This window comes from Equus asinus, chromosome 9 (genome assembly GCF_041296235.1).
Source record: "Equus asinus isolate D_3611 breed Donkey chromosome 9, EquAss-T2T_v2, whole genome shotgun sequence".
Classification (NCBI taxonomy): Eukaryota; Metazoa; Chordata; class Mammalia; order Perissodactyla; family Equidae; genus Equus; species Equus asinus.
Genome location: NC_091798.1, coordinates 6810478 through 6822567, shown reverse-complemented (window position 1 = coordinate 6822567; position 12090 = coordinate 6810478). Strand labels below are relative to the sequence as shown.

General features: G+C 57.9%; 1 protein-coding gene across 1 annotated transcript in view; it reads right to left on the bottom strand.

The window, feature by feature from the left end:
- Positions 1-2901: 2901 nt before the first annotated feature.
- The window catches only part of COL23A1 (collagen type XXIII alpha 1 chain), a 315117-nt gene continuing 305928 nt past the window's right edge, over positions 2902-12090 (bottom strand). The window contains exons 19-29 of the mRNA XM_044777582.2: positions 11907-11996; positions 10979-11041; positions 10574-10630; positions 10274-10300; positions 9218-9280; positions 9080-9133; positions 8852-8878; positions 6337-6390; positions 6007-6093; positions 4165-4203; positions 2902-4002 (exon numbers count right to left, since the gene is read on the bottom strand). Coding sequence (XP_044633517.2) covers positions 4000-4002; positions 4165-4203; positions 6007-6093; positions 6337-6390; positions 8852-8878; positions 9080-9133; positions 9218-9280; positions 10274-10300; positions 10574-10630; positions 10979-11041; positions 11907-11996 — 564 coding nt within the window. The 3' untranslated portion in view covers positions 2902-3999. The remainder of the gene's footprint in view (positions 4003-4164; positions 4204-6006; positions 6094-6336; positions 6391-8851; positions 8879-9079; positions 9134-9217; positions 9281-10273; positions 10301-10573; positions 10631-10978; positions 11042-11906; positions 11997-12090) is intronic.

Below are 12090 nucleotides of genomic sequence, written 5' to 3'. Positions count from 1 at the left end.
ACCATCCATCTGCAGAATTTTTTCATCCCAAACCGAATGGAGTTTCTTATTTTTAGTTGTAAAGCTGAACTGAACATTAGGTGTGAATCTTGAAAAAAAATTCCTGCCAAATTAACCGAGAGAGGTTGCTGGCAGCCTGCACTCGTTTTCTGAGAATCAAGACCCACTGCCTGTGTGTGGACAGTGTGGGACCAAGGCTGCTGGCTTTCTCAGTGGATCCGCTCCTCTTTGGTGGAGAGACCCATAGGTGGCTGCGCCCTGCAGTTCCAGCTTTAATGTAACGTGTTTGGTGCTTGTGTGTGCTTGGCGAGTGGCAGGGAACGGTCTGAGAGTCCTGTTTGAGGCCCGTCTTTAGCCTTGTTTGAGCCCAAACACAAGCCTGTCTTGTGGCCCAGGGCAGTGCAGAGAAGTCAAGTTGGCTCAGGGGCTTTCCTTGCCTTGGGTGGAGGGTGAGAGGGCTGCAGCCATGCCCAGCCCACATCTCACCCACTCCCGGGATGGCCAGGGTCAGGAAGCAATACAGTTGGAGGCTAGACCAGGCTGGGCCATTTCCTGGACCAAGAGTATCTGTAACAGGGACAGGATGACAACAGGATGCCTCCTCTTCTTCCTGCTCCAAAAAGCCCCCTCCTTCCTGTCTCTGGCCCCATGCTAAGCACTGCTCTGTCCATTGTCTCATGCCTGGCCTTCGAGGTGCCATTGGAGGCCAGCAGGGCAGGGAATGGGAGGAAATGGCTGAGTCGAGATCTGAACCCAGGGCATGGTGTTTTTTGATGCAGGCGGCATGGCCTTCTTGGCGAGATGGTTCATCCTTGGGCTGGACTGTCCTAGGCATTTCAGATGTGTGATATCCCTGGTCCTGCCCACGGGAATGCCAAGAGTGTCCCGTGATCGTTGCAAGTATCGAAAGTGTCCCAGGCAGTATCCTGGGCTCAGGAGGAAGGAGACCTGGGCAAGCCCCCTCCTCTCAGGCCTTAGATTGATCTGCAAAGGGGACGGTGGTCCCTGTGGTTGGCTGCCATGGCACACAGCAGGCTCAGTCCGTGTGCTTCCCTCTCTCCCAGCAGGCAGAGCTGCCCTTCCTGGCAGGGAGGCGGGAGGCCCCTCAGTCTCTGAGGGTCAGCTGTGAGGCAGGGTGCTTGCCGTGTCTCAGCTGGGACCTTGAGCAAGTTATTCACTCTTCTGTAGTCTCCTGCTCTTGGGGGGACTGCGGGCTCTAAATTTTGATGTTTGAACGTTTGCAGACCTGAGGCTACCCAGGATGAGGCCACAAGGAGGCAGCAAAGGGCTATGGATGGCCTTGTCCTGCCCAGAGGAGTAGGAAAGGGACCCCCTCCAGTGTCTGGGGACAGGGGAACATCTGGCTTCTACCCCCATGAGGATCTGCCTGCCAATCACCAGCCTCATGGCGCTGCCTAGCAGGCTCCACGCCCTGCCAAGCAATTTCAGAAAGACAAATTGGAGGACATTGAAGAGCCTGGGTCCAGTCCCAAGCCTGCCACCACATCCTGGCTGTGCATCCCTGGGCAGGTGACTCACTCCTCAGAGCCTCAGTTTCCCCATATGTAAGGTGGAAATAGTAACACCAACCACATAGGCTTTGTCCTTCACAGGACTGGTGAAGGGATCCAGCAAGGTACCTGGGTCGAGGGGAGAGCGAATTACAAACTGTAGAGTGCAGATCTGTGAGGTTATGCTGGAACTCCAAAGGACACTGGGACACCTAGTGATCTCCATTAGTCGTCACGGCACCACTGTGTTTCTCTTTTCACACTACTGTCTTCCCTGGTAACCCAGACAACTGGCCGGGTGGTGTGGCCTGCCACTTATCGTCAGCAACTTAGGGAGACAGACAGGGACTTGACACCTTCCTCTTCCTTAGCCAGTGTGTGGCTGGGCCTCTTCTACCCATACTGTGGCCTCCCGAGGCCTCAGTCCTTGGAAGGAGAAGGCCTGAGACACTGTCACTGCAGGTCCCTTTTTGTCCACACCACCCCGGTTGTGCTTGGTTTTGTCATCTGTGAAACGAGTGCATTTGCTGGGTCTCTCAGGCTTGTGAGGACCAGCTGGGATGAGAGATGTAGAAATGCCCTGCAAGACTGTGGCCATTGCTTGGTCTTGGAGTGGGGAGGAGAGAGGGAAGTCAGAACCCTGGGCGCCTCTGGGTGCCTGACCTGTCCTGGGTTCTTTTCGTGCTCTATGCAGTTGGTTCTCACTAAACCACAGTCTGAGTGTAAGCCTCGCCGTCCCATTTTACAGATGTGGTGGCAGGTTGAGTTTTCTAAAATGACTGCAACAAGATCTACTATCCCACATTTTCTCCTTAAAATATAATGCTGCCACTTTTCCTTTGAATTAGGGCAAACCTCTGATCCTGGCAGAAAGTGATAACCTGATGACGTCTGAGTCTTGGCCATAAAAGGCGACACAGCTTCCACCTGGGACATTCGCCCTGGGAACCCAGCAGCTATGCTGGGAAGAAGCCCAGACCACACAGAGAAGTGTTCTGGCCACGTGGGGTCCCAGCTGACAGCCAGAATCAGCTGCTAGGTGAGGGGGAGTTTGAGCGACAACTCCTCAGCTAAGCCCTGTACCCCCAGAACTGTGAGAGAGAGATAGAAAGGGTGGTTGTGTCAGGCAACAAGTTTTGGGGTGATTTGTCCTGCGGCAGTCACTGACTAGGGGATCAGAGGAGCACACAGGCTCATGGCGTGAGTGACTGGACAGGGAGCTCAGCTAGCACTTGGCAGGGCCAGGCCTTGAGTCTGACCCTGATCTACTTCCTCTGGTTTCTGGGGCGGGTCGGACCCGGGGTGGGGGTCCCTTTGTCCCTACTCAGCAATGGCCAGGCTGAAACCTCACCCAGAGGTGCCCCAGGGGCAGTCTGCAAGGACAGGCACACCCTGACACACATTTGTGGTTTATTACACACAGCAATGTCCATCTACACAGAGAAGGGAGGCAAGTAGCTAGGCCAGGGCTGGCAGCTGGGACCCTTGTCAGAGGTGGCGAAGCCTCTTCTCAGAGCACTGGCGGCTCAGGTCACAGGCACCCTGCTCTGGCTGGCTGGAACCAGCCCTGAGGCTCTCCGTCCGCACAGCTCACCTGGAGGACCATTTCTGGCAGGCTGACCAGAGTTCTCCTGGGTGGGAGACCTGGGGCTAGCGAGACCCAAACTCTGAGCTGGAGGTCCATCTCCTCAGGCTGGCAAAGTCTCATCACGTCCCTGCTCCGGGGGGTGTGGAGACAGGAAGCAGCAGCCACTCTAGCCTGGGGCCTCCTGTCTTCCACATTTGGGAATCACGGGGCTCCCTGCAGCTGGGTCCACGTAGCGGCGATCACAGCGCTTGGCCTCTGCTCCGGGCCAGGGGACACGTGTTCTCACGCAGGCTGGCCTCCGGAGGCCTCCTGAGCTTGGTGGCAGCTGGACCTGCTCGGGGCGCTTCCCACAGCTCCCAGCATCCAGCTGCAAGTGCCAGGCGGGAGTCTTGTCCTGCCCTGGTGAACCCAGGGCCCAGGGGGCCTGAGAGGGTGGGCAGCTGGCTGTGGCTGAGGCCAGAGGCCAGAGAGGCCAGGAGCAGCTGCATTTACCGTCCAAGCCCTGGGCCTTTTTGGATGGGGTGGGCGCCAGCGGCTCAGAGTTTCAGGGGGCAGGCTCTCGTAGGGCAGTGGGGCAGCCGGAGTCTCTGCTAGTCAAGTGGCTGAAGGCCCCACCCGACCCCTTGGCAGCCTCTCCTGGGCCAGGCACTTTCACCTTCGTCTCCCTCCTTCCTGGAAAGGCCAAGTCCTGCAGGTGCCCCTCAAGTACACAATCCCCCTGTCTGCCCATCCACTTTCCTGCCAGCCTCACATGCGGATCGTTCTGGGCACACTCTTAAATGTTAAAAGGCCACATGTAGTGCATCCCGTGAAGAAAGATCAATATATTACTGTTCTGTTTTTACAAAAATTAAAAACGTCCACACGAATCTGTACAGGTTGTGAGCCGGGTGCTGGGGATCACTGGAAAAGGAGGGAGACTGAAGGTGAGGAGGAGCTGTGAGCCCTTCCCCCCGCCCCGCCCCGTCATGCGCACTTCTTCAGGCACAGGCATGCCCCTCTATCCTCTTGTCCCAGGGCCCCTCCTCCCCCAGCCTGCCCTGGGGACTCCTCCCTGCACGGTACCTTATGCCAGCAGCCAGGCACGGGCAGCCCATCTGGGCCCTGGAAAGGAAGAAGAATTCAGTGCCGGAGAAGGGGGCTGGTCCGCTCTCTGCAGCCCACACTCCTGCCCCGTGTGTAGGGAAGTGTGGCCCAGGGAGCTGCCACACGGGGCCACTAGACCCCACTAAAGCAGGGCCTGGATGCCTGCCCTGTCCACCTGGGTAGCTGAGGCATGGGACACAATGGCCCCTTACTATGCTCGTTCTGAGTGCTCCCCCATGGGGGCTCTGTTGGGACACGTGTGCAGTGGGCAGAACGTGGACACGAGTAGCGGACATCACGTCAGACATCCAGGGGCCAGGAGCAAGGTATGGCCCTGGCCCTTTCCAGGGGCTACATGGCTTCCTGCCTGGCAGCTGTGACAGTGGCTCTGGCCCCTCACACTGGTGGCCTGAGAACTTTCAGGAATGTCTCCGAGTGTTTGAAGAACAGTCCAGGAAGTAGGATCCCCCTCTGGTCTGTCCCGGTCCCTGTGTCTGGACCTGAGTGGCAGACAGGGCGGGCTGAGGCCGTCAGGGCAGAAATTGGGCCAGGGGTGGGGGCTGTCTGGAGGCACCGCAATGCCAGCTCAGCAATCAGACGTAAGCAGGGGTGGGTTTCCTCAGGTGGCCTGAGGCAGTCAGCCTGGGGTCCCTGGGGGGCTCTGTGCTGGAAAACACTTCACTCTGTTTCAGGGCACACTCGGGGCTCAGACACGCGTAGCACACCCCCAGAAAGCCTGTGCATCCACGGGCACAGGCTGAGCCGGAAGGGAAGTAGGGAGGAGGGTGGAATGCAAAGGCAGGCGGGCTGGAGGAAGGGCGGGCAGAGCAGCGGGCACAGGCAGGGAGGCCAGCACAGCACAGCACACCCAGGCAGACCGCGTACCACAGGGCAGGGCCCGCGGCCCCTCGAGCCCGGCGCCCCTCTCCTGCCTCCGCATTTAGGATTCTCCTGTTTCAAAGACAAAAGCTTCATGACTTGGAGGGAAGTCTTGGCCGGGAGCCTGGAGCTGCAAGGCTGGGCCAGCCCCGTCCTCCCACTGTCCCTGGCACTTTTGTGGGTGCTTACCACTCTGCTCTTCATGCCTCTCTCATTGCCTCCTCAAAACCATCTGGAGGTGGGGTTTAGCACCCCCATTGCATGGATGAGGAGACTGAGGAACAGAGGGCTAATGTGACTCATTGGAGGGGAGAGGACTGTGCCTGGGGGTCCATGGCCCTCTTTGGAAGGTGGCCTGCACACATCACGGCTGGAGGCCCCTCTCCTCACGCCCTGGCAGGAATATCTGGTCAGTTTTAGTGTGGAAACTCAGCTGTCTGTCTTTCCTCTCTTTTCTGAGCTCCACTGGAAGAGTTTGACCCGTAAACCTACCCTGCCTTCTGGAAAAAGGGAACTGAATTGGTTATTTCAGGCACTGGGCCGGGTGGGCCGTCAGCGGCTGTTGTGAGAGAGCAGGAAAGGAGAAAGGCTGTGGGGAGGAGGGCAGGGAAGGGGCACATGGAGGAGACGCAGGGGGACAGGGTGGGGCCATCCAGACCAGCAGAAGCTTCCTCCCGGACTATGGATAGACATCCAGAGCATCAGGGTGGTCCCACCCCCTCTGTGGCCGCGGAAGCTGAGTAAGAGGGGCAGTGACCCCAGCCAACAGACTCTGCCCCTGGCCAGGCCTCCATCTCTATGGAGGGGTGGGTCCCCCGAGCCATGCTGGGGTGAGTGGCACGGGGATGACGACAGACCAGAGCCAGAGGAGCCTGCATGATGGCAGTGACAGCAACGGTGGCCCTGGCCTGGCTGGGGCTCCCATCCTGCTCTGACACGTACCACAGGACAGGGCTGGTCCAGGCCCGGCGGTCCCGGCTCGCCCTTCTGGCCCTTCACTCCCTTGCGGCCAGGGATGCCTCGCTCCCCCTGTACAAGGAGGAAGATGGGGGTATGGGCACGGCTGTCAGGCTCAGGATGCCTCCAGCCCCTGGGAGAGATGGGACTGGGAGCCAGCCCTGGCCTGTCCTGCCCTGCCCTGCCCAGCCTCTGCCCGTCTCCTCCTCCCCGCCCGCCCCGCCTTCTCACTGCCTGCTTCTGTTTACTCCCTCCTTCTTTCCCCCTGCCCCTATCTCCTCTCCAGCTGCCCCCTCTTCTCTCCACCTGCCCCACCTTCTCTCCACGCTCGCTCCGGTCGCCTTTCTCTCCTCGGGGTCCAGGGAAACCCTGACAAAAGGAATAAAGGTTAAACCGGGAAGTAAGGTTTGGTTGACTGTTCATCTCTGCTGCTCTCCCATCCATCACTGTCCCCTCCCTTCCATGCATATGCGTGGTACCAGCTGGCGCAGCCCCAGCTCCTAGGTGACACATATGCTGGGGACAAGGCTGATTTAGGGAAAAGCATGCATTTAGGACACCAGCACTGATTCCTCCAAAGTAGAACATGTCAGAGTCTCTGGATGGAAGCCCTCAGGCACAGCCGCTAGCAAGCGGCTTTCTCCCATGGCACAGTCAGATGCAGCTGGCACTGGCCCAGGCTTGGCTGGGGACAGAGACCCAGGAAACCCGTGGAAGTTTCTGTTACCATCTTTGACAGACGGAGAAATGGTAACCTCTGTTCTCTACCCTTGGCTCAAACTCTTGTCCACCCACCCATCTGTCCATTTGTCCACCTGTCCATCATCCAACCAATATTTCTAAGCATCCATCAGGAACTGGGCTGTGGGCTGGATGCTGGGGACAGAGAAATACGATGTGTTCCCTCTTATATTAAATTATGTTTTTTAATTTTCTGTATCTTATGATGTTTTGACATACTAAAATTCTTGCTGGCCAGGGAGAGGCTGCCCCTCCCAGGGCAGGCCAGTTCTTAGAGACAGCAAAGGGCTAGTCTGGAGGTACCCCTTTCATATGCAAACCAACCAATGCCCCAACCACCTCCTTTATGTGCTTCTCACCCGCCAGGCCAATACTTCCCCTGACCTAAATCATCTCAGGAACAGGTACCAGGAAACCAGAGACCAACCCTGTAGCCCAAAGCCTGCTAGAGCTATTCCAACTGGCCAGTCCTAAGCTGGCTACTCTGCCCTGCCTTTCCCATGGAAACCCCACAAAAACTCTGGCCTAGGCTTTCCCCTGCTCCTTTCTGCCTCCTGACCAAACCTGGTGCTCCCTCATGTGGCCCTGCATAGTGGCATGGCCTTTTCTCAGGAAGTGTAAGTAATGAACTCTCCTTTCAAGGGCATTGACCTCTCCGTGTCACCACTCAGTCATCTCCATAAATTAAAACCGCATGTGTCCAAATGTGACACTGCCCTCATATCTAACATGGTAGGCAATAGGGAGCAGGAGATGATCAATGCTCAGTGACAGAGGTGTGGACCAGAGGCTGTGGAGTCCCAGGGAAAGGAGCTGTTCTGTCCAGATGTGAGGTCAGGGAAGGCTTCTGAGCAGACTACTCATTTCAGCTGGGCCTGGTGGGGTGGGCACGGGGCCAAGAGTTTGCAAGGTAGAGCTGTTGGGTGTGGCTCTGAGATGCCACTCTAGCTCCGTGCCTCCCAGGAGGCAGCTGTGGCCACATCGATGGTGGCATGGAGTCTCTTTAGCTCCACCCCACTACCTCCCTGGGTCCAGAGCCTGAACTGGACTCAGTGTTGTCTTCTTCTCCTGACCCTTCTCTTTGATGGAACACAGCCCTTGCAGTCAGAAACTCAGGTTAGAGTTTTTCCTCTTCCTTGTCTGTGGTTGCTCTCCAAGATGACATTCTTTCCTTAAAGTCTAGGGTGGACACCTGAGTCCTTGCAGCCCTGCGTCTGGTCACCATTTTCCTTGCAATAGCTACCTGATTTTCCTGGGAACCACCTTCCCTTCTCACAATCCACTGACTGTACCCCCAGCTCCAGGACAGAGCATGTGAGCTGGCCAGGTGGGGCACTGCATTCCAATGGCCAAGGGACTTTCCAACATGGACCCAACTGAGGCCAATGAGAGTTGGTGAGACTTTTCCTAAAAGAATAGAGCGTGAGGCAAATAGTCTTTCTCCAGGATTTGGTCCTGGGGGCGGGGATACAAGTCTGGAGCTGTTGGCTCCATCTCATCATCATGTTGAACTTGGAAAGATGCCCACACAGAGGAAGCAGAGACAAGAGAGGGTGAGAGGTTGGGTTATATTGACACACTTGAGCCCTGGATCCATGTGTTGTACCTCTGGATTTTTCAGTTATAAGTCAGTTTAAATGGTATTTTCTGTCTCTGGCAACCAAAAGACACTTGATTCAAGCAACACTGGGCTAATACTTCCCCTTCTTTCCTTCCCACAATACTGCCCTAGCTGAAGCCTCATAATCTCTCAGCAGGATATTGCAACAGGCTCCTCACTGCTCTTCCCACTTCCCTGCTCCAGTGCATCAGCCATCCATCCATCCTTTATCCATCATCTATTCACCTATCATTCATCCATCCATCCATCATCCATCTATCCATCCATCCATCCGTCAATAAAGCACCTATTTGGGGCTGTGCCCTGGACCTGGCACTGGGGACACAGGGAGAATTGCTCAGTTGTAGTCCCAGCCCTGGGGGAGGGGGTCATCCCCAAGCCATCCAGATCAGGTTCCTGTATGGGCAGCAGGAGGGCAGAAGCTGCACACAGGAGGGACCTGATCACAGTAAACAGTGAGATACTTACATCTAGTCCTGGCTCCCCGGGTCTGCCCTGAGGAGAGACAAAGAGGAGATGTGAGGGGACTGGGAAGGGGATGCTGGGAGCATAGCTGCTGGAAGTTCAGCCTGTGAGTTGTCCACAGGGCCTGAACTCTGGCCTTGCGACTAGTGAGGGGCAGGGGTTGAGCCCCCAGGGCTGAGTGACACCATGGACGTGCAGCAATGGTTGGGGGCATTAAAGGAAGGTGGTTACCTTCTCTCCTTTGGTTCCTGGAAGCCCAATAAGGCCTGGCGGGCCAGCTGGCCCCTGGATGGAAAAGGAATGGGTCAAGAGGCATGACAGTCACAGGAATCAGTGCCTCTAAGGACAAACAAGGCTCACGATACTCACAGGCAGCCCGCTGGGGCCTCTCTCCCCTGACGTGCCCTTCTCCCCCTTTGCTCCATCCAAGCCCTGGAAGTGAAGGGAGGACATCAGTCAGGGGGAAGGGGTCAGACAGCAGGACAGGAAAGCTTGGAGCCTGAGTGGGAGCCGGGGTGCGTAGGCCAGAGGGACAGACTCCAGGCTCTGACAGGCCTGGCCCCGCTTCCTTCCTGTACAAATAATCAGGATGAGCTGTGGGTGTGCCCGTTTTACCTTTCCCCACACACAGGCTCTTACAGGAATCACAGACGATGGTTGTGGTCACACCCATTTCACAGATGAGGAAAGAGACACATGGGCAGGGACAGCCCAGCTGCACAGCCAGGAAGCAGCAGGGCCAAGTACCAACTGGCTTTCTGAGCCCCAGGCTTGGCCCCCATCCTTGACTGCAGCTGCCTCTTCTAAACATGATCTGGGGAGGCCTTGGGATAAAACAGGACCAGAAGCAGCGCATCTGGTCTGGCCACATGCTCGGCCCCACTCAGTGCTGGGGTACCATGACTGAGTCCGCTATTTGGCCTCTGAGCTGGGGAAGCAGAGACGTGCTCTCCCCCAGCAGAAACAAGAGAGAAGCTGGGTGCGGCAAGCAGCTGGCCTCCCCTTCTGTGTCGGCCCCCAGAACAGGGCACATGGGCAGGCCACACTCACAGTTTAATTCAAGAGCAGAAGACATGGCATTATGTAACACACAAACCTAAGACTTCACGTCCAGGCTGTGCATGTGGGGAGCGTCGGGGGAGAGGGCAATGAAGGGGGAGGCACAGAGAAAGGTGGAGGTGTGGGGCAGGGAGGTGGAAGCAGTGGACTGGGGCCCCTGGCAGAGGGAGGTGAAAGAACCAGCTCCGAGGACATCAGGGAAGTCGTGCTCCCAGAGACAGGGAATGTTCAGCCCTGGGGAGACGTGGAGCTGGTCTGGGGCTGAGTGTGGGCCCTCACTGTGCCCATTAGCAGGGCTTTCTGGAACTGTCCAGGTTGTGGGTTGGCCGTCAGTAGGGGGGTTTCCGTGTACGCCCCAGAACTCACCTTGGGACCCTGGATTCCCTGAAGGCCCTGGAGGAGGAGAGAGCGGATCAGAAAGGCCGTTGGGCTGAGCCCAGACCTCAGGGCCAGGGCTGCCTTGCAGTGGCCATGAAGGCTTATAGGCCACTCACTCCCTCTGTGGCCCTGACCTCTGTGGCCTCCCAAGCACGCACCCTGGCCAGGCCTTCCTTGCCTGATATGCCCCCTCCCCACAAGAGTCCCGTCCTCCTCTCGGGCACAGCCCCCAGACCCGGGCCCACCAGCCTTTTCATATCCCAGCTGCTTCAAGTCAGACATGCTTACCATGGGTCCTGGGGGACCAGGGAGGCCGGGGGGCCCTGGTTCCACTATGATCTGGGCCTAGGAGGGGTCAGAGGTGGATTAGTCACCCACTGCCCCATCATCTCTCACCTGCCCACGTTCTTGAGCTCATTGGACATTGGAGGAGCACTGCCTGGGCTCTGGGCCCTGAGCCACTGGGTCGAGGCTCCTTCCTGTCCCCAGGAGGACACTGACTGTCCCCTGCGGCTGGCCTTTGGGTTCTCAGACAGGTCTTAGGCAGAGGACACAGCCTGAGGCTCCCACTCCCCCTCCCCGACTGCCCTGGGCTTGGTCAGGCCACGTGGCCCTTCTGTCCCAAGGCTCGGGGCCCAGACGGCCTGGGCTGGGTGGTAGGGGGGGACCCCGGTCCTCAGCAGCCTCCCTTACCAGGCTCTCCTGTAGGTTGTCAGGTGCTGGCTCTCCCTTCTCCCCCTTGGGGCCATCGGTGCCCTGCAGGACAGGATGGCCTGTGAGCCCTTTCTGTTCATCATCAAAATCACCACTCACAGCGCTCAGTAGCTCCCCTTCCCTCCCCCTTCTGGCCGCAGCAATAAGTTGGCCTTTGCAGCTTAAAGTAGTTTTCCCTAAATCAGCGTGACACACCCTGGGTGCCCGGCACAGCGGGTATTTAAAGACCACACCGACAGCGGCGTAACTGTTAGTTTTCCTGTGGGAGGGGGGAACCAGGGGCTCTGGAAGCAAAGACCCGGGTCCAAACCCCAGCACCACCTCTGCAGCTGAGTGAGCCTCACAGACAGACAGCGGCTGTGAAGCAGTGGCATCCAGTGGCTGCTTACGCCTGGCAGCTCTTCCAATCCAGCCACGGCAAGAGTAACGATCAAAATGGCGATGATGGGGACGGCGGGTACACATCGCCCGCCAGCCACCGTTCTCAGCGCTGTCTGCGCATCCCTCACAGGAGTGGGAAGTCATCACTTCCGTTTCAGAGGCAAGGAAACTGAGGCCCAGGGAGGTTGGTCACTTGTGCAGGGTTCCAGAGTCACAGGAGATGGAGCAGGATGCAAACTTGTGCAGCCAAAGTGCGGCCTAACCACCTGCCAACTCACTTCCATGGGGGGGGGGGGGGGGCGGTCCTGACTTCATCTTTACAGAGGCCTGCGGGGAGGGGTGGGGGTAGGTCCCTCTACAGACAAAGAAATGGGGGCTCAGAGAGTCTGAGCAGCGTGGGCTGGGAGCCCAGAGCTTCCCTTCGCAGGCCCAGTGGCTGCGGGCTGGGCTGCGACCGCAGGGTCCAAGCCCCAGCAGCTGCTGTGGTGGGCACACCTTCACCTTGGGACCCACGAGTGGCACATACCGGGAGGCCCGACAGGCCCATCTCTCCTGCTTCCCCTTTGGGTCCGGTCGGCCCAGCCTCTCCTGGGTCTCCTTTCGGTCCTTTGGGACCCTGAAAGCCACAAGAACAAGGGGTCAGTGGGCTCAGTAGGCATTCTCCCTTCCTCCACCCCAGCGAGTCCCCAGCGCTTACTCTTGGCCAGGCC